This window comes from Embiotoca jacksoni, unplaced genomic scaffold (assembly GCF_022577435.1).
Source record: "Embiotoca jacksoni isolate LCO1_2020_lvr unplaced genomic scaffold, fEmbJac1.0.p SCAF_82, whole genome shotgun sequence".
In the NCBI taxonomy this organism is placed as follows: Eukaryota; Metazoa; Chordata; class Actinopteri; family Embiotocidae; genus Embiotoca; species Embiotoca jacksoni.
This window is the reverse complement of record NW_027185439.1, coordinates 764,626-791,607: the sequence shown is the minus strand read 5'-3', so window position 1 is coordinate 791,607 and position 26,982 is coordinate 764,626. Positions and strand designations below refer to the sequence as shown.

At 44.5% G+C, this 26,982-nt stretch overlaps 2 protein-coding genes across 6 annotated transcripts in view; one reads left to right on the top strand and one right to left on the bottom strand.

Annotated features, from left to right (window-relative positions):
- Positions 1-1,748: 1,748 nt before the first annotated feature.
- Positions 1,749-9,137, bottom strand: LOC138192154 (salivary glue protein Sgs-3-like). The gene is made up of 3 exons (XM_069139388.1): positions 9,130-9,137; positions 8,849-9,067; positions 1,749-3,107 (listed from the first exon to the last, which is right to left on the bottom strand). Exons 1-3 carry the CDS (start codon positions 9,135-9,137, stop codon positions 2,348-2,350), a joined length of 987 nt encoding a protein of 328 aa, XP_068995489.1. The 3' UTR covers positions 1,749-2,347.
- Positions 8,992-26,982, top strand: part of phf21b (PHD finger protein 21B) — a 50,597-nt gene continuing 32,606 nt past the window's right edge. For 2 of the 5 annotated variants that reach the window (XM_069139374.1, XM_069139373.1), the window contains exon 1: positions 10,137-10,322. In XM_069139374.1, the coding sequence (XP_068995475.1) occupies positions 10,176-10,322 (147 nt within the window). In that variant the 5' untranslated portion in view covers positions 10,137-10,175. Of the gene's footprint in view, positions 9,309-10,136; positions 10,323-10,342; positions 10,864-26,982 lie in introns of those variants that run through there. The other 3 variants (XM_069139375.1, XM_069139376.1, XM_069139377.1) reach the window with 3 other exon arrangements.

Below are 26,982 nucleotides of genomic sequence, written 5' to 3'. Positions count from 1 at the left end.
GACTATTTAATTTAAAATAAGAGCTAAATTAATACAAAATCCTCAGAGTTGGATTAAAACAAAAATTTTCTTTTATTTACACCCATTCTGATAGCTGATGACCACAATTTAATAAAATCCAATTAAATGAATGCAAAATACAAACTGGTACAAATCTTTAGTTTGGTTTGATTGACAGGTCTGTGGTGCAGAAGGGTTTCCGGTATTGGTGGGCGGGGCTTATAGTGTCAGATCCCCCCCACTCGCTCCTCCCCAGCTCGTCCAAATATGGTATTTAAGATATTTTACTTGTGACTCCACCCACAAAGCAGCTCCGCCCCTCAATTCTGCAGAACTTTAAGTCCTGATACAACTGAAACCTTGAGTTGGATAAAAATTTTACAATTGTCGTAAACGGGATAATAATAACCTTCACCAGGCCGAAAACATGTTTATTTGAGCCGGAAACATGTTTATTTGTGCCGTAAACATGTTTATTTGAGCCGAAAACATGTTTATTTGAGCCGGAAACATGTTTATTTGAGCCGTAAACATGTTTATTTGAACCGTAAACATGTTTATTTGAGCCGGAAACATGTTTATTTGTGCCGTAAACATGTTTATTTGAGCCGAAAACATGTTTATTTGAGCCGTAAACATGTTTATTTGTGCCGTAAACATGTTTATTTGTGCTGTAAAGTTGTGGTGTACAACTGTTCGTTTTTTTGTTTTCTTTGGCGAATTTTCTGGGAATTCTTTTAGATTTTTGTCTAAATTTTGGATGAAAAGTTTGAGATGAACAAACGTAAACAGACTCTTCGTGCACTTGTTTATTTATGTGGGAGATAAATTGTTGATGTTGTCAGTGTTTAATTGAGAGCCGTTTTCCACCTGTTGTTGCTGTGAGTCGCTTTAATTCTTGCTGGCAGGAATCTCATCGCACAACGCTGACGTCGGTTCTTTGCAGATTCTTTTAACAAAAGCTCCAAAACAGTCGCTGCGCCGCCGCGAGCCTCGTTCAGCCGCTGAAGACGCCGCATGTGTCTGAACACAAACCCTGAGTCATCGTTGTGTCGGCGTGGTTCTCTCCGCAGGACGACTTCCACACTTCCACACCAACAACACCAACAACACGCCGCAGAAAGCAGCCGCGGGCGCCGCTTCTTTGTGCCGCCGGTTGATCTGCTCGGCTGGTCGCCACGAAGACTCGCAGGAAAACTGGTGGTTTCTTATTTCGGGGCGAAATGACAGAAGAAGCTGCGAGTGAGAGAAGTGGGTCAGACCGAGGAGAAGTCGGAGGAGCTTCGTCTGAGACACCACGACGATATTTCATGTTCATCAACGGTTCACACAAACGCTCCGAGCAGGACGTGAAGTGAGGACGCTTTCAAAATAATAATGCACTTTTAACAAGTTGATTTGACCTCAAAACAAATAATTCATTTCTGAGAAGTTAATCTGTTTGATTAAAACGCCTGATAGACAGGAAGTTTCAAACTCAGCATTTTAAATGACAATAACTCGATTTTCCAGCTCTGTTTATTTATTTATAGTTTATTTTAATATTTAAGTTGAAGGGATTTATAAGATAAGTTTGACTTTATTAATCCCAAAGTGGGGAAATTCGGTAAAATGTTTCCTTATTACTAAAAGACGATAAAAAAAACATTTAATATTTTAATATCGTGTAACGCAGTGTTAAGTTGTAAATACAAAAATCAATATTATATGTAAATTTCCATAATCTTGTAATTTAATAAAGCCAATAATATAAAACTGCTACTTTCATTGGTTGTTCTGGATGAATCGTCTCAAGTCTTATTGTCTGATTTCAGTCACGACACCTTCCTGGAAATGTTTCACAATAAAAGAAATGAATGGTTTCTGTCAACTGAAACACCAGGAGGCTTTTAATTTGAAACAGACACAGGAAGTGTAATGCAGTAACTTTAACAGGGCAAACGGAAGCGGATAAAAAACCCTGAACGTTTTATTTCCTCTGTTGGAGAAAGAAAGAGGGCGGAGCTCGGTTCAGGTTCTCCGTCAGCGTGGTTCTTCTTCTCCAAACACGTCTCAGCTGCTTGAATCTCTTCCTGCGCTGCTGCCGAGTACCTTCGTGTTTCCCTCGTGTCGGTTCGAGAGCTCGTCCTCGTGATGTCGACGGTCTCCGGTCCGACAGGTCGACCCGACCGTCCGGCCCGCTGCTCTGATTCGGGCTGCCAGCTCTCCGACTGCACTTGGCTGACATTTCTGTCAACCTCTCATAAGCCCGAAGACGCGATCCGTACAAATGTCAGAGTATCTTCTCCTCAGCGGTGGAGATGTCGTTGGCCGCGGCTCCGTCTGCTTGGAAGAGCAAATCAAGATGTCAGCGCTGATTTGAGGCGGCGTCGGAGCGCCGACCTGCTGCTGTTTGTACCGAACACGTCGGCGTCGACGCGCCAAACATTTCAAAACCGCCGCGACTCGACTCGTCTCGGCTCGTCTCGGCTCGGCTCGTCTCGTCTCGTCTCGTCTCGTCTCGGCTCGGCTCGGCTCGTCTCGTCTCGGCTCGGCTCGGCTCGTCTCGTCTCGTCTCGGCTCGTCTCGTCTCGTCTCGGCTCGGCTCGGCTCGTCTCGTCTCGTCTCGGCTCGGCTCGGCTCGTCTCGTCTCGGCTCGGCTCGTCTCGTCTCGGCTCGTCTCGGCTCGGCTCGGCTCGTCTCGGCTCGTCTCGTCTCGGCTCGTCTCGTCTCGTCTCGTCTCGGCTCGGCTCGTCTCGTCTCGGCTCGTCTCGTCTCGTCTCGGCTCGGCTCGGCTCGTCTCGTCTCGGCTCGGCTCGTCTCGTCTCGGCTCGGCTCGGCTCGTCTCGTCTCGTCTCGTCTCGGCTCGTCTCGGCTCGTCTCGTCTCGTCTCGGCTCGGCTCGTCTCGGCTCGTCTCGGCTCGGCTCGTCTCGTCTCGTCTCGTCTCGTCTCGGCTCGGCTCGTCTCGGCTCGTCTCGTCTCGTCTCGTCTCGGCTCGGCTCGGCTCGTCTCGTCTCGACTCGTCTCGGCTCGTCTCGGCTCGGCTCGTCTCGTCTCGGCTCGGCTCGGCTCGTCTCGACTCGTCTCGTCTCGTCTCGTCTCGTTCCTCTCGGATCGCTGCTTTTCTCTTTAAATCAAACAGAAACAACGAAGAAGCTTCTAATCTCTAACTCCTGGAAACGAGTCGCTCGCTGACAGATTCACAACATCTGATCGGTCGTCAGCGTTAGAAACGTTTTCTCAGGTCGAAGGTGAACGTTCAGGCCTTTTCTGGACATTTTACTACGTTTGGGGTTAATTTTGTAAAATATAAATGTTTTGGGGAAAATATTTTCTGCAATTTTTGTGGCAATTTTACCACTTTAATTTATTTGTAGTATTTGGTGTAAATTTTTATAAAAGTTGGTAATTTTGTATGATTTAATCTTTTTTTTATATACATATTTTGATAATTTGTTTTGTAAATTTGTATTTATTTTTGGGGGGAAATTCATATGTAATAAACATAAACATGCTATAGTCGGCAGCTTTTTGGTCAACGCAGTGTTTTGTTTGAGCTCTAAAGTGAATTTTGAATCATCGGTTTTATCCGTGTGAGGATCTATGCTGCGCGTTACTTTTTCTTTCTTTCATTGTTTTTATTTTGTATAACTTCTAGGCTGCGATAGTAGTTTTATATCGTTGTTCTGTTTCTTTTGCTTCAGTGAAGTAAAACGTCCTCTTTAATCCCAATCTGACATCTGGACGTCATTAATCACGAGTTACCTCTGGATTCAGTGAGTCACCAAAATAAAAGTAGTGATGTTTAGTTTCCTGCCGTGAGGCTGCAGATGACTGGATCTCCTGTCAGCGGCGGACCGGTCCAGGACCGGCCGGGCTGCCGGGGGTTTTGCCAGTTTGGACAGATGGCCGGTTCAGGCCTGGCCCGAGGTGGACTGTAAGATAAAACTAACGTCCAGCTGATATCAAATCTGTCCAAGTTCCTGCGTGTCGTCCACTGGACGGATCAGAAACCAAATCACTGAAAATCAATCAGAAGGAAAGTTAGAAAAGCTTCAGATTATTAATCCACTAATTTTATGACTTTCTCTGTTTCTAAAGACTCTCCAGAGCTTTTCCTTAAAACTGTTAAATTATACAGATGAACCCTTTAATGTTAGACATGTTTCTTCTTCTGTTTACGTGTCAGGACGTCACAGAAGTAGACGTCCGTTCCTCGTTCAAGTTTAAAGCCGTCACGATTTCGGGATTTATTTTTGTGTTATTTATCAATAATTTGTTCGTATTATACAAACATACACACTAAAAATCTGTTGGTTGGAAATATACTTAAAGTTGAAATCGTTTTAACGCTCGTCGTGTTGAATTTGTTTCCGAACGCATCGTCCGACCTGAACGACCTTTTACGTGTTTCGTTACGACCTTCTGACGCCATAAACCACAAATATACACTGTTAAAAGAGACATCGTGGTCTGGGTTAATGTTATTAGTGGGTTAGAGGATCGTCGTTGTCATGGTGACGATAATAAACAAGCAGTTAGTTATGTTGTGTCGATGAAAGAAACAGCAGTGACTTTGTTGACCTGTCCGTCCACCCCGACCTCCTCCTGACTTTGTTGCTCCATAACTACATCACCCGACTTCTTTCTTTGCACTCGTAATAACTACTCTGACCACAAGAGGGCGCTAAATTATAAATTGTTACTCATTTAAAAAAAAGAATTTAAAAAAATGTACAGCTATTTTCTGTCTTTTTGTGGTTGTTTTACATCAGTCATGAGATTTTTGTTTTTTTTAGACTTTAAGAGATTTTTGTTTACAATTATTTTATGTCTCGATGTTGTTTCATGTCTGTAGTTCTTTTGAAGTTGGGGATTTTAACATCTCTTCATGATCATTTGACATCTGTTTGTTATCGATGTCTTTTTACACTGGTTATTTGATTCTTTTTTTTATTTTCATTTTTTTTCCATTCATTTGTCGTCTTTTATTATCCATTTTAAAGTTATTTTGCTTCTTGTTGTAGTGATATTTTTGCGTATCCTCTCTGGTTTTGTAGATACAACTGATTATTTTGAAAAAACAAATCCAGTAGCAGCGTTTATATTTTTTTCTCTGATCATGATGTGAAGGTCAAACTTTGGCACTAACAGCAAAAAAGCTTTATTGTTGAGCTTTTAATAGGCTCGACAAAACAATAGAAAGTTAAACTAGTCTTTGTGGTCATTTTTTTGTGTGTGGTGTCTTTGTGGTTGTTTCACATCAGTTTGACTCTTTTCTGCTCATTTGCTTGACTATTAAACATCAAATATTCGCATTAATTTCAGACAAAAGCTGCGGTGGGTTGGAGGGTGGAGGGTGGAGGGGGAGGGGGTGTTTCTACCATCCTGGCTGTGGCCCTGCACACCGATCATAAATAAAAAGCACAAACAGGAACAGCAGCAGATATATCTGCACTTTGAGCCCATTGAGAGCGAGTGGAGCCTAAAAAAAGGAAAGAGTCGATGGAAAAAGAGGACTTGAAGAGTTTCACTGCTGAGCCATGAAATGAAAAGTAGCAGCTGATGGAGCAGCAGACCTGACGGGTGGGGGAGGGGCTCCGGGGGAGGGGGGGGCGGGTTCCGGGGGGGGGGGGAGCTGCCTCTGAACTTTACTGCGGGGTTTGATGGAGGATGGAGGTCTGCGGGTCTGATGGAGGTCTGCGGGTCTGATGGAGGATGGAGGTCTGCGGGTCTGATGGAGGATGGAGGTCTGCGGGTCTGATGGAGGATGGAGGTCTGCGGGTCTGATGGAGGATGGAGGTCTGCGGGTCTGATGGAGGTCTGCGGGTCTGATGGAGGATGGAGGTCTGCGGGTCTGATGGAGGATGGAGGCCTGCGGGTCTGATGGAGGTCTGCGGGTCTGATGGAGGTCTGCGGGTCTGATGGAGGATGGAGGTCTGATGGAGGATGGAGGTCTGCGGGTCTGATGGAGGATGGAGGTCTGATGGAGGATGGAGGTCTGATGGAGGATGGAGGCCTGCGGGTCTGATGGAGGATGGAGGTCTGCGGGTCTGATGGAGGATGGAGGTCTGCGGGTCTGATGGAGGATGGAGGTCTGATGGAGGATGGAGGTCTGATGGAGGATGGAGGTCTGCGGGTCTGATGGAGGTCTGCGGGTCTGATGGAGGATGGAGGTCTGATGGAGGATGGAGGTCTGCGGGTCTGATGGAGGTCTGATGGAGGTCTGATGGAGGTCTGATGGAGGTCTGCGGGTCTGATGGAGGATGGAGGTCTGATGGAGGATGGAGGTCTGATGGAGGATGGAGGTCTGCGGGGTTTCAGTGTTAATACACCCGGAGAGGAGCGCTGCTCGGCGGATCCACATGAACAAGTAGTTCCGCAGCAGCTGCTGCTGCCTCTGTCCATGGTGCTACTTTCTGCTTCCCGCGGTGAAACACTGTCTGTAGTTCGGTCGTGAAAGCCTCAACACAAACTCTTCTAACCGCCTCGTTCTGAGTCTGATGATATTTAAGTGCTTCAAACTTGTTCGTCGTCGAGTTGACAGTAAATTCAAAACACTAACTGCCATTTCTGCTCTTCATCAACTCTCAGATCACATACTCCACGCGCGCAGCCCCGCCCCCATTCCTGCTCGCCTCTCCAGCCCGTATTGGTTCTCCCTCCTGTCCATCTGCGTTTGCAACTCCTGATTGGCTCTCCCTTCCCGCCCCCCACTTGTGCCTCGCGAGCAGCTCTGACCAATGGCGGCTCGGCTGGCGTCCAAAAGGGGCGGGAGGAGGAGGAGGAGGAGGAGGAGGAGGCAGCGGGGGTCAGAAATGGGGAAGAAGAGATTTCTGAGAACAAACTGCCTCATTCGGCCTCTTTGTGTTTGAAGAGGCAGAAACTACAAATGTGTTTCACGTCGAGTCGACATGTTGGATGTTTGTTTCTTCCTCTCTGTGTCAGCAGGTTCAGGCTGTAGCTGCTGCCATCTTTTTTTAAACCTCCTGTTTTAGTGCATCATCCATTTTTAAAGGTGTAAACAAAGCATTTCACTGTTCGAGGCTGAAACATAAATCACTTCCACATCTTCATAAAGAATCTATGCACGTAGACTGAACTACCATTTAACTACCATTTCATCTTATTTAATCTTTTTATATTTAAGTTAACTTCTGCAATAATGAATCAAATCATAAGCTTTTTGGACAGTAAGCTCTTTGAATAAACAATGTTATATTTCAGTCACTTCACCCATAAAGGCCCTAAACCTCTTTTAATGAGTTGGTATTCTTTTCATCATCTCTGTTTACAATGTCTGACTTTAAAACTCAAACTAAAAGTAGTCGTTAATGATGCTTTTTAAATTAAACTTTAATGCTATTTTTATTGTAATATTTGTGTTTTGCCCCACTTTTCATTTTATATAAGATTTTAAAAAAAAAGATGCATTCAGGGACGGGTGTTTAAAACAAACCCCTGTTCAGTACATCATGTGTTTTTTGGCTCGGAGAAACCAAAACACACCTAAACTGTTAGTTTTGGACTAAAAATTTAAATAAAAATGGTACAAATTCCCCATTAAACTGCTTTAGTATCACATCAGAGAGAAATGAGAAGCTTCAATCTCACAGAAGTGAATTTTCAGGGAAAGATATTCGAGGCTGTGACAATGTCCGAGAGCACGGAGGGTTAAAACACAGGAAATGAAACCAAAAACATAATCAGCTTATAAAAAAAAAGAAGAAGCATAACATAAAAATGCAAATGAGGATTACAGAATAATGAATCAGATCTTATTTAATATCCTGCACTGTAACTTTTGATCTCCGGTTTAATCTGCTGTATTCCATTTGAGCTGTTTTTTTGTAATCTTTTTACTTTAAAATTCTCATTTTTAAATATTGTCTCGTGTTTCTTTTACTCTGTAAACTATTTTTCCTGCACAACACAAAACTTTTGTAAAGTCAGAAGTCTCAAAAGGACAAAAACGTATTATAATTATTACATTACTACAAACATATTTTTTTTTATGTCAAATCAACAAGTTTTGATTTTTGAGTTGAATGTCCTGAGATTTATGAAGCAGAAACAGATTCATGTGTTAAAGTTCAGTCTGTTAACAGTTTATTGAACATAACAATTTACAATATTTTTATGTTATATTCTTTGTTTAAATTACACACAAAACGCATTATGACAACAAAATACATCTTTTTATTTGGACTAAACTGACAGTTTTTGCTCAAACCATTTCCAAAAAACTTTGAAGTATGAGTGGAGTTGGGATTTATAAATTAATCTCCTGTTATTGCATTTCCCCCCCTAAATATAACCCATAATTTCCCATAGTTTTGTCTTTATGTTCGGGCTCTTTTTACAACCTGTATGTAGACAAACTGATGAAATATATAATACTACTCCCTGATTATCTTGTAGCTTTGGTTGCTGAACATGTAGGTCAGGTTAGATGCACTATTTTGTCAATAATTGAGGTTTTATTGGATAAAATAATAGGAAATCATGGTTAATTTGCACATTAGCTGTACAAAAACTATATTTACTAAGAATCCTACTTTGATCTGAGCCTTATACATCCCTCCTGTTTGTGTAGTTGCGTTTTGTTTTTGTTTTTTTTGTCACTACAGGTGTGAAAACACGACTTTTAATCAGAAAATACTCCTCACTGTGCTCCACTGACTGGAGCTCCTCCTGCTCACTGCGCATGCTCACCAGGAGGGGGAAGGGGAGGGCTCTGCTCGCTCTGCTCCATCCGGGAACTTGAGAATTACCATTGACAGCCGAAGCGCAACTTTTCCCCAGGCAAAGTGAAATCAAGCCGCGGACTCGGACAAAATATAGTCCCCGTTTTTAACTTAAAATTACCGAAAGAAAAGCGAATCCGACCCCCCGCCGGACCCGTCGCCGTTCGGCCGTATTCCGGAGAGGATCCGACCGCAGCCCGGGCTCTTTGTGCCGGGTTTGGAGCACTTTTTAGACACGGGCGGAAAGTGGGTGATGAGTCCTAGCCTGTAAAAAGAAGCGAGAACTTGCTTTGCAGCCGGAGTAGTTCTTCTTTCAATTGTTATTGTCGCTTTAAAAAATCTTTAATTCACTTAAACTTCGTCTCGGCCGCGTCGAAAGTGGAAGAAAAGTGCTTTTCTGGCCGGAACATGGAACTACAAGGCCTTCAGGAGGCGCTGAAAGTAGAAATCCAATGTCATCAGGTAAATGAAGCATCGTGTTATTGTGAGCCTTGTTGGTGTTTGGGAGCCGGAGGAGGAGGAGATGTGACGGGATGAAGAGGCGAGCCGCTCCGGGGGAACAACTCTGCGACACGGCGCCGGTAATGTCTGCCGGCGACGCGGCCGCCGAGTCCCGGTGATTGAGTGCACTTTTGGCCGCTCCGTCGGGCTGTTTTTTCCGCCAGCAACAAGAATGTGGAGATAATGCGGCGGTGCTCGAGCGGCGGTCCGGACGCGACCTGAATATTTATGAGGTGTTGAACGGACCTGAGCGGCGACCATCGCTTTGTTCCCGGTTCACTCTTTAACTTGCACACTTTGTTTTCGACACATTCCGCCGTCACGTCGCTTCTAAACTAGTTGCACCAGATGAAGCGGGACCGGCAGGTAAAACCGCGGCGTCCTCCCGGAGCCTCCGCAGCCTCCAGCCCGGCAGGCGGGTCGGAGGAGTGACGAGAAACTTTATCAGCAGAAAATCTGGCTTTATTTCTGGGCCCTCTCCGCGGACACTCTGCGGGGGGGAACGACCCCGATCACGGGTGCCGCGAAGTTTCATTTTCGTTGCCCCTAAAATGAGGTGCTTTGTGCGGGGTGGACCGTGAGGACACCGGGACACCGAGCCGCTGCTTCGTGCTCCGGCTGGCTGGCTTGTAGAGGTGTGTGTGTGCGTGTGTGTGTGTGTGTGTGCGTGTGTGTGTGTGTGTGTGTGTGCGTGTGTGTGTGTGTGTGTGTGTGTGCGTGCCCGCTGGCTGGAGAAGCTTCCTCCTCCCCCCCCCCCCCCCCCCGGTGGCCCTGACCGGGGAGCCGGGCCCCCGGTCCTGGAGCCGGGCCCCCGGTCCTGGAGCAGGGCCCCCGGTCCTGGAGCCCGGCCCCCGGTCCTGGAGCAGGGCCCCCGGTCCTGGAGCAGGGCCCCCGGTCCTCGGCCTACCCGCCGGGCTTCTTGTCTCAAAGTTGTGTAATGTTGAGAAATGTTAGCGTCCATTTTGAGTAGGTCGACGTGTTTCTGGAGAGTGGAGGTTCGGGCTGATGAAAGGAGCTGCTGGTTCCGGCTGTCTGCCGGAAAACATCCCGGCGGGAGTCAGACCGGCTCCACCAGTCGGTACCAGCAGAACCGGGTCGGTTTTTAACCTCTTTTAACGGCCGGTTTTGTTACTTTACACTTAGTCTGCTGGTATTATTTCTTCTCGGTCACGTGACCCCAGCGGTGCATTTGATTCGCTCACTCTGACGCTTTCACTTTTTCTTCCCGTTACCGTCTTTCTGAACGAACCGTTCGTCCTACATTAACTTTGAGGCGGTGTTTCTGCTGAGCTGAGCCGGGCGGAGGTTTCAGCACCGCGGCCAGCTCCCGTTCGGCTTCCTCCGTGCCCCGCTTTGCACCGCCCCGCCGGGCGGTCCCAGCCCCGGCTGCAGCTACACACAACTTCCCCCTCACATCAAGCGAGCAAGAATTCAAGCTTAAAAAAAAATAGGTCGATATTTATCAGCCCGTCGCTGTGTAGTTTTATTTTAGCTGTTCGACGCCTGCCTGCCTTCAATCGACCCGTTTCCTGTGGAATGCAGTTTTCCAGCCTCCAGTTTTAAACCCATTAAACTTGAACGAAGACAACAACACGAGCTCTTTTTACAGAAACCGCGTTCTGCTCCGGATTTGTGGTGTGAAGCTTTTAAATCTGGATCCTTGTTGTATTATTATTATTATTTTCCTTCTCTGTAGTTTGGTAGTGGAAGCTTCCATTTTGAGAGAGAAGGGGGGGGGGGTTCTCCCCCCACCCCCTCCAACATGGAGAGGAGAAAAGTCTGCAGAGTTTCATGCAGGAGGAGGGGGGGGAGGGGGAGGGGCCCCATTCATGCCTAACATTACCATTTTGATTGCTTTGATGCTGTTTTTGGTTTGTGAGGAGGGTGGGGTGGGGGGGGGGGGTGCAGGCAGAGAGCCCAGTCAGCAGAGCAGAGACGTTTTTTAAACAAGCACAAAACGTGACCTTTTACTTTTTATTTTTTATTTTTTATTTTTCCTGCTGCTTCCTCACGTATGAATTGCTGCTTTTCCTCTTACACACCAGAACCAGAACCAAGAACCAGAACCAGAACCAGTCCTGCAGAGATTTAAAACAATCTAAATCAACCTAAAAAAACAAAAACAAAAAATACACACTCAAGTTTTCCAGCTGCGAGTGTTTTTCCGCTCACATAACTAACACGTGTTCGTCTGTGGAGCCCGGAGGTCGTTTCAGGGTCGCGGGTTTGAGGCCTCCAGCTGGAAGTCTGAGTCCAGAACCAGTGAGGAAGAGGAGGGAGATGAAGAGCGATTAGAAACAAAACTCGGTGTGTCTGCAGGTGTAGTTCGATGAAGCTGCATCCTTGATCTCTGTGTGTGTGTGTGTGTGTGTGTGTGTGTGTGTGTGTGTGTGTGTGTGTCTGTGTGTGTGTGTGTGTGTGTGTGTGTGTGTGTGTCTGTGTGTGTGTGTGTGTGTGTGTGTGTGTGTGTGTGTGTGTCTGTGTGTGTGTGTGTGTGTGTGTGTGTGTGTGTGTCTGTGTGTGTGTGTGTGTGTGTGTGTGTGTGTGTTGCTCTGCGTTGCGTCATGGCAGCACTTTTTTCCCCGACCTGTCGGGTGAAGGCGACTAGTTTCTTTTCTTCGTTTTTTGTCTGAAAACAAAAACAAGCAAAAAAAAAAAAATGTTTTCTGACGTGAGGAGGGAAAAACCAAAGGGCAGCATCTGTAACCATGGAGACGTGAAGGTGTGTGGGAGAGTTTCCACCTGTAACGTGTTTGATGTCTTTGATTGGTGCGAGACGGCTTCTTCTATTGGACGGCCTGCCAAAAAGGAGGCGGGGTCTGGAGCCTGAAATGTTTTTAATGTTGTGTTTCAAAGGTCACGGTCGAGGTCACGTGTGCTGATCACCTGCGAGATGATGATGTCGTTCGTTACTCAGCTGTAAAAAGCCTCTTAGTTCAGAACCGGTCCCGTCCAGTCTGTGAAGGTCCAGTAGAGCATTCAGTCTAAGACGTGTTGTTAGATCCTGAGCTGCTGTGGTATTCTTTCAAATTACACGTGTTCTTGGCGTCTGCACGCTGCCCGTTTGATTGACACTTCATTGGAGCCAATAGGAGCTTCCATAATCCTGCATGAATCTGGTGACAGGAGGCCAAAAAATACCAAAACGCTCCTTCAGTAAATATTATTTCCAGCTGTTTTTTTTGTTGATCTTATGACTCTGACGTCATGATGCAAAGATTACTGACTTCAACCTTTTAATTAGCCGACATCAGACCAATCAGAGGAGGAGGATGTGTTCAGGTGCTTCATTGAAGTAAAAGTACGAATACATGCTGTGAATATACCACAGTACAACAAGTACTATCAGCATCATGTAGTTAAAGTATGAAAAGTTCAAGAAAACATTCCCTGTTGTTGTTTTACTGTTAAATTGGATAAAAAAAAAAAAAAAAAAATCTTATTTAAATCAAACTCAATGTGATTAAAAAAATAAAATATTGAGATAAAATGCCCCAAAAAAACCTCTTTTAAAACCAATTCAGGTTTAATCGTGTTTAAAGTCTGCGTGTCCTCCGACTCGCCTCCGGCTGTGAGCAGAAAGCAGGATACGCTCAGAGATCAGTCGCCGTAGTAACCTGCTTTTCTTTTTATGTGGAGCGCTTCGGGGAAGCACGCCCTTATTTTGGAGGCGTCGTAGTGAAGGTCGACGCTGCTTCTCGTTTTAGTTTTTTCTGTCTGAACAGACAAAATATTGAAAACACATTTATTCAGGTTTACAGAGACACTCTGCTTTTATTGGAGATCTCGTGAGTTTCACTTCCGTCCAATCGGATCACAGACCGCCGGGGTTTGACCTGAAGTTTACGTAAAAATTGAAGTTAAAAAAAGTTCAAGGTTCAATAACGCTAATTTTGTTGATTTATTTTACATAATACATGAATCCCTTTGGGGTTGTTTTATGATCTTAGAACAGAAGTTATGATCGTAACACTTCAGTGAGTGTTGATGACCTTTCAGACCTTTGAACTCTCAAACTAGTGAGATTGTGGCTCTTATTTTGAAGTTAGAGGCAACTTCCTGCAGCTCTGTGATTGGCCCATTTAAAGTGTGTTTTTAAAAGTGTCAGGGTTTTACTGTGTGTGTGTGTTCAGGTGAACAGGTAGCAGATCACCTGTGTGACGGCTCCTTATTACCCAGCAGCACTGAGAGTCGAGAAAGCGCTGACTCAGCTCTGAAACACACAAACACATCCTCTGGTCATGTAATTACTTCTTTACTTAAAAAATAAATACACCTTATTCTAATTTTATTACTGTTTTTTCAACAAAAGAATCTTTTCATTATATTTACAACTTTATTCTTTTACATTGCAACTTATTTACAGCTTCTAGGATGTTCCAATTATTTCTTTCAAAATAATGGTCTCATGGTGTTGTAATCGTTGTAAAGTGGAATTTTTCCTTCGAAAAGTCTCAATTTAATTATTCTTATTCAAATTTATGACTTTATTCTGACAATCGAGTCTGACTTTATTTTCCTGATATTTATAACTTTTATTTTGAAGTTTTTTGTTAAATATATGGATTTCTTTGTTGGGAAAGTCAAACTTTATTCCTGCAATAGTCCGACTTTATGATTCTATTGTTAGATTTGGATTTTGTTGACATGAGAACTTTATTTAGTGAAACTTCAACCCTGCTTGTTAACTTTGTTAGTTGCTGGTTAGCTTTGTTAGTTACTGGTTAGCTTTGTTAGTTACTGGTTAGCTTTTTTAGCTGCTTGTTAGCTTTGTTAGCTGCTGGTTAGCTTTGTTAGTTACTGGTTAGCTTTTTTAGCTGCTGGTTAGCTTTGTTAGTTACTGGTTAGCTTTTTTAGCTGCTGGTTAGCTTTGTTAGTTGCTTGTTAGCTTATTTTAGCTGCTTGTTAACTTTGTTAGTTGCTTGTTAGCTTTGTTAGTTGCTGGTTATCTTTTTTAGCTGCTGGTTAGCTTTGTTAGTTGCTTGTTAGCTTATTTTAGCTGCTTGTTAGCTTTGTTAGCTGCTGGTTAGCTTTTTTAGCTGCTGGTTAGCTTTGTTAGTTACTGGTTAGCTTTTTTAGCTGCTGGTTAGCTTTGTTAGTTGCTTGTTAGCTTATTTTAGCTGCTTGTTAACTTTGTTAGTTGCTTGTTAGCTTTTTTTAGCTGCTTGTTAGCTTTGTTAGTTGCTTGTTAGCTTTTTTTTAGCTGCTTGTTAACTTTGTTAGTTGCTTGTTAGCTTTGTTAGTTGCTTGTTAGCTTATTTTAGCTGCTTGTTAGCTTTGTTAGCTGCTCGTTAGCTTTGTTAGCTGCTGGTTAGCTTTGTTAGCTGCTGGTTAGCTTTGTTAGTTGCTTGTTAGCTTTGTTAGTTGCTTGTTAGCTTATTTTAGCTGCTTGTTAGCTTTGTTAGCTGCTGGTTAGCTTTGTTAGCTGCTGGTTAGCTTTGTTAGATGCTTGTTAGCTTTGTTAGATGCTTGTTAGCTACATGCTAGCTGGGACCTTCTGAGGTTCTGTTCTGGTTCGTAGTCTTCAGGTCTAAAAAAAAAAAACGTGACAAAAAATTTGCCCCTTTAATGAACTTCCTGTCTGTCGTGGCAGCAGGTTTTCACCTCTGACCTCTGACCTCTGTGCCCTTCCACCGTTTCGGGCCTTCAGAATAAAAGCCTGTGTTTATTTGAGGTTTTTTAAAGTTGCACGTTGTGTGTTGCACATCCAGCGTCTCCTTCCTCCTCGTCCTCCTCCTCTTCCTCCCACGCGGTCGCGGCCGCTGACACGATGAATAACGTCTCTCTGAGGAGACGACGACGAGACACGAGCAGATTCCTCGACACGGAAGCGACGGCGGTACGTGAGCGGCTTCGTGCAGAAGACATTAGGAGTTCAGTCGGTTTGAGTCACCACTTATCTGTCAATCAGCGGCGATTAGAGGACACAGCGACGTCTCTTCAGTCAGGAAGCCGAAGACAAACATGTAATAACCTCATTAACTCCGCACTCTGCTTTGATTTCCGGTTAAGCAGCTTTAAAGAAGAATCTCCGTTTTATTTAGGGAAATATTATTTAAAGCTTTTGTAAAGAATTGTTTTGGTCTTATTGGATCCACAAATATATTTAAATAGTTTATTTTAAGGGGTTAAAAAGAAGAAGAAGAATCTGGCAGATATAAACCGGACGCTTGTCCTGAACGCTCTTAAATTATAATATTATTATTATTATTATTCATAATAAATAATAGTTAAAAATGTAAATAAAACATGTTGCGCTGCTTTCTGAGCTGCAGAACATGAAACACTCAGAGCAGGTTGTGTTCAGTGAGCAGTTGCAGCTGTTGTTGTTGTTGTTGTCATTGTTGTTTTTGTTGCTGTTGTTTTTTGCTGTTGTTATTATTAGTGTTGTTGTTGTTGTTTCTGAGCAGAGGGAACAGCTCAGCCCGTTTCAGAGCTGGAGGAGTTGAACGTTGATCTGACGAGACGCCGAGTCGCAGCTTCAGGAAACAGAAACGAGAGCCGGCAGGACGTCGTGTTGTCGGTCGGTCGATCGATCGATCGATCGGTGATCAGACTGTTGATCTGCTCTCTAACTCCGAGCTGCAGAGATGATAAACAGTCAGCAGAAGAAGGCTGCTTGTTAATAACCGTCCAGCCGGCCGACGTGGTGTCCGGTTGCTGAGTCGGGGCCTCCTCGGCACGCTGACACCTGATTGGCTCCGACGTTAAACGAGTAATTAAAGAGCGGCGCTCTGTGAATAACGACTGCAGGTTATTAATTGTTTTTCAGTTGATCTGTTGAACTCGTGTTGAACGACTTGCAGCGACAGTTTGTGTTTTCAGAGGCCGGCCAATCAGAGCGAGTCTCACGGAGCGACCGGCATGTCGGATATTTAATGTGCAACAGAAACAAAACCACGTTTAGTTTGAGTGACTGCAGTCGGAGACGTGCAGGAGAGGAGTCGCTGCTGTTGAATGGGAGTCTAGTTATTATAAAAAGTGTAATACACTCGTCTGTCCACTAGAGGGAAGCAGATCACAGTCGAGCTTCAAGGAAAAGAAACAACGTGGTTACGATTTCCCTCCTATGTCCTTGTGATGTTATCACGTGACCTGCCCTTGTTTACATACGTGTTCTTTACCTTTCAGTTGACGGACAGGTGTTTCTATGGCTACAGTTTATTCCTTGGAGCCGGCCCTCTGGTGGCCTTCAGTGGTATTTCTCTTTGGAGATCTTTTTCTGACGAATGTTTTTATTGACGGAGTAAATGTGACGAACAACTTCACAACGTGTTACACGGTTTAATTCAGACGCCTTTTTCAGATTTTATTCAGAGTTTTCGTTAAACAGTTTCTTTTAAAATAATCCTCCGTTCGCCTGTAAATAGAAAAAAAAACTCATAAAAAAATTATTATTATTATTATTACCGCTAAAACCTGAGAACAAGTTATTTTCTGCTTTTCGTTTTTTTTTTTTTCTCTAAAATAAAAACAAAATAAAAGCTGCACAAACATCTGATCGTAAACAAGCTAAATTTAGGTGAAATAAACCTTTTAACGTTTATTCTCCCACCAGTTCATACAGACGTCTGATAACTACCGAATACAGGAGTTTTAATTGAATTATTAATTAAAATCATATTTAAATTTAATGATTTAATTGAAGTGTTCATTAAAAATGTTTTAGTTTAATTATTTTAATAATTTTTTTTCAATGGACTTAAATTAATTAGTGTTACAGCTGTAATGAGTTAATTCAACGTTGTGCATTTTTATGGCATGCGGAGATCATCAGTCACGCTTTTATTGTAAACTAATATTTAACTTCGGAGTTTATTCGTGTGAAAACTAGACATTGGTTATTTTAGTTGAACTTCAGATCCGAACACGCTGCTTCCTTCACGTGTCGGTTTGAACACGCAGGAGTTTTTGTTTCGTACATGTGAGATGATGAAGAGCGACGAAGATGAAGATGTGTGTTTTTCTCTGAGCAGACGAACGAGGAATGTTTTTGTCTTTTCCTGCAGCTGGTTCCTTCTCAGCCTGCTGTGTGTGTGTGTGTGTGTGTGTGTGTGTGTGTGTGTGTGTGTGTGTGTGTGTGTGTGTCTGTGTGTTGCTTTTTTAGGAACAAACAATAGACTCAGTCAGCCAGTTAAACACACATCAGCAGAAAGAGGTCAGTCACAGAGCCGAGCCGTCTGATTGGCTGATTGTTTTGGAAACCGTCTCCTGTCGTGGACGTTTCAAACAGAACTTGCATTTCAATCGGAGCGGCGTGTGGGCGGGGCCTGTGTCCTCGGCCTTCATTCCCACAATCCCCTGCTTTTTCATGTGCATTATTGAGTCTCCATAAAAGGAAGTTGGACAACAAGGAGACTTCAAAGAGCCTCTGAAAAAGTAGGAACCAAACTGACCTGCAGGAACCAAACTGACCTGCAGGAACCAAACTGACCTGCAGGAGCCAAACTGACCTGTAGGAACCAAACTGACCCGTAGGAACCAAACAGACCTGCAGGAACCAAACGGACCTCCGGTCCAGACGTCTGACCAGGTCCAGGTGTGTCAGTTCTGCGTCACTCCTCCGGCGCCCCCTGTTGGCGCCGCTCCGGTCCCGGGTCCAGATCTTTCTGCGGCGTCCCGGGATGGCGGCTCCGTTAAGCTGTGATGAGCTGTCAGGTCGACGCCTCCGTGCGTCTAATCCGTCCATCCCGCTCCGATCTCATCTCATCCGCAGATCTTCGGCGGCGCTCCAGGCATCGCTGCTCTAATACTGATAATGCCTTTTCTGGTTTGTGGGGAACATAAGCTCCCAAAATCCCTTTAATCAAAGCGGCAGCGACAAACATCGCCTTGGAAAACGGCCCGGTGAGGACTTAATGCTCCGAGACGCTTCCTCTTCTCTCAACGCTGGGAATTCACCTCCGAGCTTTTACCGCTGACATCGTTACACAGTTTAACAAACAGATGTTATTTACACCCAAGAAGGAATTCACTTTATTTAAACTCTAAACTAATGAAGACGGAGGTCTTCTGCACTTGGTAATATCAGTGTGTTTTCTTTCTCATTTATAATCCAAATCAAAGTTCACAGTTGGAAGCAGCAGGTGGACAAAATGATTTAAACTCGACCTGTTTGAAGGGCAAAGTTTGAAGAAATCGTCTTCGTGGCTGCTCGACATTTTAAATCAACTTTATTTATACGTTTCACAAACTGCTGCTTAACATCAGACGAATAAAATCAACTTGAACTCAAAACAAGAGAAAAATAATCCGTTAGTGAGAATTAATGTGTTTGTAAAAGTCAGCCGGACTTTTATTTTCTAATAAGTTTCAGCATCAAGTTGAGGTAGACGTTGGTCGGCTGATGAAGATTCCAGTGTTTTCATTTTCAGCAGAGAAGAAATGCGTAAATTTGTCTTTTATTTTGAAAAATAACATCCAGCAGTTTCTATAATTTTTCCTGTTTCAGTTAAAATGCTGCTTCCTGTCGTTAAGAAAATAAAAGACTGAAGCTGGGGGCTGCTTTATTGAGCGGACACAGGGGGCGGGGCCTGGAACCTCCACCCAATCAGAGCAGAGTTTTCAGTTTTTTCTGTGGTGCAGCAGGGGGAGGAGCCTCTGGGGAGAATCCTTCGTACAGGCTCCGCCCACCGCCGGCCGCTGCTCTCCATCTCCACATCACTTCAAAGTTTCTGCCTCAGAAGACTCTTTGTGCTTTGAAGTGAGGATGGCCGGCGCCACAAAGACTCAGGAAGTCTGCAGCCGGAGGTTTGAAGTCGAACCGACGGAGAAGAAAATCTTTAAGAGAAATAAATCTGTAGGAAAAATAAATGTGCTGCTCAACGTTGTCTTTGTGCTCTCTGATGGATCTCGAAGCTTTAAGTCTGAACCTGAATCTGCTGAATAATGTTTAACGCCTCGAAAAGATGCTTTAAGGTCGAAGACGTCCTCAGAAGAACGTCTGCGTCCAGCAGGGGGCCCAAAGTTAACGTTTTAATTTTACCGTCTGCGTCCAGCAGGGGGCCCAAAGTTAACGTTTTAATTTTACCGTCTGCGTCCAGCAGGGGGCCCAAAGTTAACGTTTTAATTTTACCGTCTGCGTCCAGCAGGGGGCCCAAAGTTAACGTTTTAATTTTACCGTCTGCGTCCAGCAGGGGGCCCAAAGTTAACGTTTTAATTTTACCGTCTGCGTCCAGCAGGGGGCCCAAAGTTAACGTTTTAATTTTACCGTCTGCGTCCAGCAGGGGGCCGAAAAGTTATTATAAAACGTCAAACAGAGAGTTCAAAGAAATATTTTAAACTAAATGTGAAGTAAACCTTGTAAAACAGCAGCTGGAAGCTTCGATGGATTATTGAACACAATGTTTTTCACCTTCTAACTGCAGTCAGATCAAATAAAGTCTCACCGTTAAATCACCTCAGAGTTTCGTTGTAAATCTTCTTAAATCACAGACTTTGTTCATATTTCTGAGTGTTTGATGTTTAAAATCAACCTTAAACCTGATTCATTGTTCCCGGTCCAGATGTTTCTTCCTGTAATTAATCCAGTTTGTAACCAAAACAATAATCCCTCATAATCTGCTTCTGTAGATCTGATCAGGGTTTTAACACCTGCTGCAGATCACCGTCGTCTTTTCACAGATTAGACGCTCGCATGTCGACGTCAGGTTGGTTTGAAGTGACGATACGAGAGAGAAGCTCTGAGGGTAGTGAGTTCTTCTCCATCTCAGTGGTTTTATTTTGAAGGCCCGGTTCTTCTACATCTCAGTGGTTTTATTTTGAAGGCCTGGTTCTTCTCCATCTCAGTGGTTTTATTTTGAAGGCCCGTTTCTTCTCCATCTAGTTGGTTTTGTTTTGAAGGCCCGGTTCTTCTCCATCTCAGTGGTTTTATTTTGAAGGCCCGTTTCTTCTCCATCTAGTTGGTTTTGTTTTGAAGGCCCGGTTCTTCTCCATCTCAGTGGTTTTATTTTGAAGGCCTGGTTCTTCTCCATCTCAGTGGTTTTATTTTGAAGGCCCGGTTCTTCTCCATCTGGTTGGTTTTGTTTTGAAGGCCCGGTTCTTCTCCATCTCAGTGGTTTTGTTTTGAAGGCCCGGTTCTTCTCCATCTGGTTGGTTTTGTTTTGAAGGCCCGGTTCTTCTCCATCTCAGTGGTTTTGTTTTGAAGGCCCGGTTCTTCTCCATCTGGTTGGTTTTGTTTTGAAGGCCCGGTTCTTCTCCATCTCAGTGGTTTTGTTTTGAAGGCCCGGTTCTTCTCAATCTCAGTGGTTTTGTTTTGAAGGCCCGGTTCTCCTCCATCTGGTTGGTTTTGTTTTGAAGGCCTGGTTCTCCTCCATCTGGTTGGTTTTGTTTTGAAAGCCCGGTTCTCCTCCATCTGGTTGGTTTTGTTTTGAAGGCCCGGTTCTTCTCCATCAGGAAGTGAGCGCTGGGTTTAAAGACAGAGTGGTGTGTGTGTGAGTCACTCCCCTATAAATACCACCGTCCTCGTCCTGTTCTCTCCGCCGGGTCATGTGACCCGTGACTCACGGCTCCAGCTGGAACAGAACCTGCTGATGTTTGTCGGCAGTCATTTATTTATTTCGTGTTCTAGATTTCCTGATTGGGCTCGGTGTGTTTTCTTTGGACAATCTGAAGATGGTCACGTGATCGTTTTGTTTACGCTGCGTCAGCAGAAGTTTGATTTATCGTACGTACGAGCAGAAGTCGGGTTCTATGACGCTAACGTTATTGGTTTTAGTCACACCTTCATTTAAAAAACAATGTGGTTGCTTTATTCTCAGAAGTTACGAAGGAAGAAGGCATGCTGAGAAATACTGATTTGTGACATCACTTCCTGCCATTTGTTGTTGTGTTTTGGGTGAGGGGCGGGGTTAAAGAGCAATATTTGCCCAGGAGCAATCCTTGGACACACTTCAGCATCATTGCACGTAGCCACGCCCCCCTGGTCTCTGATTGGTCCGCCCTTCAGGGCCAGCTGAGCAGACATTAATTCAAACAGTTTCCAGACTGTAATCAAAGAAAGCTGTGATTGACAAGTGGGCGGAGCCAGGCTGGTGTTTCAGGGTATAATAGGTGAACGATAACCTCGTACTGATGCAGTATTGATAACCTGCTCTGATCAGTTTTATTTATTGGCTTCAGATCAATTAATATAGACGACTCTTCTGTAGTAAAATCTGACCTATTTTTAGAGTTTTATTCTTCCTCCTTTCTCCTCTTCTTCCTCCTCCTCCGGTTCCTCTCTCTCTGCTGCAGCCAGAAGATCCCAGAGCCCAGATCAGGGCCGCCGCTCTATTAATAGCCCTGCCGTGCTGTTAGAAGGAGAGAGTGTGTAAATACAGGAGGAGGAGGAGGACGAGGAGGAGGAGGAAGGCCGGGCTGCTCTCCGCTCAGCTGCTAACATGAGGCTACATGACAGTTTATCTCCCGGTGAGACGCTGATGAGCTGGATCAGCGGTGAACTGGGGGGGGGGGGTGTTTCCTGGTTTGAGCTGATGTTTTAAAGGATGCGGCTCTGACAGGTCGGCTTCATCTCCTCCTCCTCTTCCTCCTCAGCCGGGTTTTCCTCCCGACAGGTCTGTGAGTTGCCTGGTAACTGAAGCCGAGGAGTGAATATTCATCTTCAAGGTTTATTCTCCTCAAACACACCAGCACGTCTTTATTTCACATCAAACTTGATGTAATGGAATAAAAGCAGCAAAAAAACATACATTTTTATACAAAAGGCCTCAAAACGAGCTCAAACGTTTAAATCCTCATTAAAGTCAACTTTATTCACTGTCTGTTCACAAAAAGCTCCATTTCCTCCTTTTTTAAAAAGAGATGAAACTTCAGAGACGAAGACGAACGTCCTCAGTAATGTTATAAAAATAACAAAACTTACTTGTTCATTCATGAAACTGATGCCAATTAAATTTCAATGGATTTATTGCTTTTGGTTTTCACTCAGTTTGTGTTTAAATTATGTTAGTTTATTGATGTTTTTAATTTTTTTGTATTTAACTGTTAAAATTAAATTTGTATCATTTACATTATAATAGAAATGTTTCTATTCTCATATAAAATCACAACAGCAGCTTTAATCTGGAAACGTCGAGTGTTTTGTGAGTTTTACCAGATCCATGTTGAATTTATCTCCGTTCAGATGGTTTTCTGTTTTTCTGTGTAAACACGTCGATTCTGAGATTATTGATCCGTTCTGATGAAACGTCTCCGATGAAGAACTGAGACTCTTCATCATGTTTGTTTAAACGGCCGTCGACCTTCAGGTGTGTGTGTGTGTGTGTGTGTGTGTGTGTTTGAGAGTGTGTGTGTGTGTGTGTGTGTGTGTGTGTGTGTGTTTGAGAGAGTGTGTTTGAGAGTGTGTGTTCGAGAGAGTGTGTGTGTGTGTGTTTGAGTGTGTGTGTGTGTGTGTTTGAGTGTGTGTGTGTGTTTGAGAGAGTGTGTGTGTGTGTGTGTGTGTGAGTGTGTGTGTTTGAGTGTGTGTGTGTGTTTGAGAGAGTGTGTTCGAGAGAGTGTGTGTGTGTGTGTGTGTGTGTTTGAGTGTGTGTGTGTGTTTGAGAGAGTGTGTTTGAGAGTGTGTGTTCGAGAGAGTGTGTGTGTGTGTGTGTGTGTGTGTGTGTTTTTTGCAGAAACACAAACTCTTTTAAAACCAGCAACAGTTGATCAGGAGAAGCTGAATAATCTGAGTGCTGCTCGGTGTGTGTGTGTGTGTGTGTGTGTGTGTGTGTGTGTGTGTGTGTGTGTGTGTGTTAAAGTGTCGGGGGGAGGTTTTGGGGTCGAGTTGAGCCGTAGGGGGGGGGGGGGGGGGGGCGTCCTTGCACCGACAGTCAGCCGCTAACAAAGAGCGCCGCATAATAAATGGGGCTTTAATTTGTTTTTCCTCGACAAGGTCGGTGTGAGTGATGGGTGGAGGGAGGTGGTGCTGGGGATGTAGTGCTGGACTGAAGAGGAGGAGGAAGAGGAGGAAGAGGAGCTGTGGGAGATCAGTTCACCTGGATGTGTGTGAAGTGTGCTAAAAACGGGCAAATCCATAAGGTGGTTCTGCACAGAGGTTTTTCCAGTTTTTGTGACGGCACATGAATGCATCATAACGGGGGGGGGGGGGGGACTGTCCTGTGAGATGCATTGCTTCGTCATCTCCATGGCAACAGGCTGATGAGGTTTATGGGTGTTGTAGTATTTTGGAGCGAGCAGATGCACCAAAGTTCATGTAAAAAAAAAAAAAAAAAAATCCAGATTTAGCAGAAATTGAGTTTGATAGAGTTGATTGAAGGCGGAGCCACCCGAGAGTGTTGCTGTCATGGCAACTGGGGCAGTCTCCGGCCGCTGGGTCATGGGAATCGTGTCCTTCAAAATTAAAGCGCGGCATTATTAAATTATGTAGACTTCAAAATAAAAGTCTGAAACTAGTTTAAATCAGGTCTAAAACCAATATGGTCGTTGTAAGAAGAGTGTCTCTGTGTCTTCATCACTCGGAGGCCGTTTCCTCCTCTTCCTCACTTCCTGACCCGCCCGGTCTCTTCTTCCCGCTGTGACTCAGTCGGACTTCCCTCCGTTAACCGGTGGAGCCGCTGCCCTCTGACCTTCACCGTGTTTACATGTGTTCGGCCAGCTGCTGTTCAGCCGTGTGGAGATGTGAGCAGAAAACTAATGAAAGCAGCAGAACGAGCTTCACATCTGAAGAAGAATCGCTGCTCCGCTTTCATTCTTACAGGCTGACATTTCTCGCTACCTCCTTGCGTGTATTCAAATTAATTTCCTATTATTGCTTCGCTTATCAGAAGTCGCAGAGACGTAAACAAAGATGCGGACAAACAGCGAAAAGCAATTAAAAATAAATGGGGTTCGGAGAGAAGCCCCAGAGGAGGAGATAAAGGCTGCAGTCCGAACCGCCGCCTCGCTTTATTTGGTGTTTCTGTTGGACTTCGTGGGCGCCGTCCTCAGGCGTCATCACACTAAACGGCTAAATTAACCCAATTATTTGGAGCGGGCTGAAGTGGCGCTGATGCCTTCAGGCGCCTGTTATTCTGAGGACTGTATATCCATATTGTGTGTGTGTGTTCTCCGGTCAGCTGAATCCCGGCCTGCAGAGCGCAGTGATTACAGAGCACCTTTTACTTAATGAAAAATAATGAGTCGCCGGCCGCGGAGTGGTTCTTTGTTCCTGCGTCAAAGGAACACTTCAGGAACGAGAAGAGAGAAAACCTCGGCACGGTTCGTTCCACCGCCACGGGAGAAGGCAAGAGTACTTCTTAAAAGAATAAAAAGCCGTTTCCTTAGCAACATGCCAAATATAACAAGGAGCTCGTATTGAAGATAAAGAGAGCGATAGCGAAGCGGGCCTCGGCCTGAATCACCTGTCAATCAAACCGGAGCAGGGAGCTTTCTACTCCAACAGACGTGGTCTTCATCGGCCGGACGTCAGGACCGAGGAGGACAACGGGAGACATGCCGGAAGTCTACGTCGTCCTCTGTCGCCGTCGGGAGTCGTCCGATCGTCATGACAACCAGTCTGAACATCCAGCGTCAGCATCTAACCCTAACCTGTCCAGAACCTTCCCTAAAACATGCCTATACAGAAGTCCCTAGGCCAGTTTAAAACCAGTTCAAAACCAGTTTAAAACCAGTTTGAAACCAGTTTAAAACCAGTTCGAAACCAGTTTAAAACCAGTTTGAAACCAGTTTAAAACCAGTTCAAAACCAGTTTAAAACCAGTTTAAAACCAGTTCAAAACCAGTTCAAAACCAGTTTAAAACCAGTTTAAAACCAGTTTAAAACCAGTTTAAAACCAGTTTAAAACCAGTCCCGATTCTAAATGAATCTGTTTGTGTTTTCTTTAAATTGACAGTTTTCTTTATGGACTTCTTTTTGTAATTTAAGGTTTATTTTCCCACCTTCAGACTGTTGAACTGCGTCTTGTTTTTTTTTTTTTTTACATTTAGTGAACTAAATAATGGATCTTGGTTTGGATCAAACTGATCGGATCAGCTTTACAAATGTTGATCGTGTTCCTCCTGCTCGCCGCGCTCTGATTGGTGCTCTGAGTTTCCTGTTTAACGGATTGATTTGACCTGTTTTCTTTTCATCTGTCACCTCATTGTGAAGGAATCGGTGACGTTTTCTTCACGAGGGCTTCAGATCTTCTCTGAAAGGCTGAGACGGAGTCAGAAAATTGCTTTCTGCCGTAGGAACGAGTTTCTCAGTGAAAATTGGAAGCCGGTGGAACATTATGTGCTGGAACATTACACGGAAATGATCAAAGCCGGGAGGAATTACTGAACGCCGAGTACAAAGACCCCATTTCACTCAGAAATCTGAGAGACGTCTACGAACAGACTTCGAGCCTTCAGACACTCGGACAGGCTGTAAACACGATGTTCTGACGGTCCGTTTGGGTCGTCGGCGGGCGGCCGAACGTTTTTGGGTTCGGCACCACGGAATCAAAAAGACGCCATCTTAGGAGAGATTGTGAGATAATGATGTAATGCAGCAAAAAGAGTGTGTAAGAGTGTGAATCACTTTGTTCTTCATCCTCTTCATCCTCACTCTTTACCCGGCGGCCGGGAGGCTGTGAAAACGGGTCGGGGGGGCTGGTTCCACTCCAGACCGTCACTGCTGAGGGACCTTAAAGCAAAACTCTGAAACACAAAAATGGTTGAAGAGGCTGTAAATGGTCCAAAGCTTTAAGATTCTTCAAAACCAGTCGGAAACAAAGACCAAGTCTAAAACTAGTTCAAACCAAGTCCAGAACCAGCCAAAGATCAAGTCTGAAACCTTCCCTGAACCCCTCCTGGGGGGAATCCTGGGATTGAACTCGATACCGACCGATTTATGAAAGAACTCGTCCAAAAATCGATTTAACCCAACCTATTAAACACGAGAGAATTATTTAATAAATCTAATGTCTGTAAATGATGCGTCATTAGAAAGTGTTGAAAAGGTGCCGCTGCCCTAAAGAAAGATGGCGGCTGCTGATTGGAGCGTCCAGGAGCCTCGTTAACGAAGACGTGAACACAGAATCGCTGGAAACAGCCGACAGACACAAACACCTCTAATTGAACTCCGGCATGTCGGAGCATGTTTCAGCCTCATGCTGCCATCAGCTGCTGACTCTCTGGGGACCCCCCCCCCCCCCCCCCTCCACCCTCTGATTGGCCTCTCCAACACTCAAAGCCAGCTTCTTAAATTGATCTTCGGGCTCACTTGCCTGGTAAAGACACAACTGGACAGCAGTTTATTTTCACTGCCAGGAGACTGCAGATATTCGTGGTCTCCAGAAGTTAACTCTTGCAGATTGTGGTTTTCGTCTGACCTTTTCTCAGCCACCATCATTATTGAGCCTTTCCACTTAGATTCTCAAAATTTTCATCAGTGAAGAATCGTTCAAAACAAGAACCACCAAATTTACTGGATATTCATGGTCTCCAGAGGATCCTAAAGAACCTTTCCTTTTATATCAACCAATCAAACTGTACAACCACGACGACATCTTAGAAAACTAACATGCTGGATATTCATGGTCCCGAGATGATGATTCATGTTCTACCTTTCCTCTAGCACCACGATTGCCTCAAAAAAAATTATACTTTTTCTGCAACTACCTCCCCCCCCCCCACCCAGAGGAATCCAAATCTAAAGGCTTGGTTGTAGGGAAATTGACTAAATACACATTCATGGTCCCAACAGGATGAACCCTTTCTGTTTCAGGTAGTATTAACAACCCTCAGGTGCGACCATCCGGAAAAATAATCAACTCTTCATGAGAACTTAAAA

What these genes read in the sequence shown, in the direction of transcription:
- LOC138192154 (XM_069139388.1), bottom strand. An exon ending in TCGGATTCGCTTTTCTTTCG is followed by an intron (nt 3,108 to 8,848) that starts GTAATTTTAAGT and finishes TTTGATTTAAAG; the next exon opens with AGAAAAGCAGCGATCCGAGA.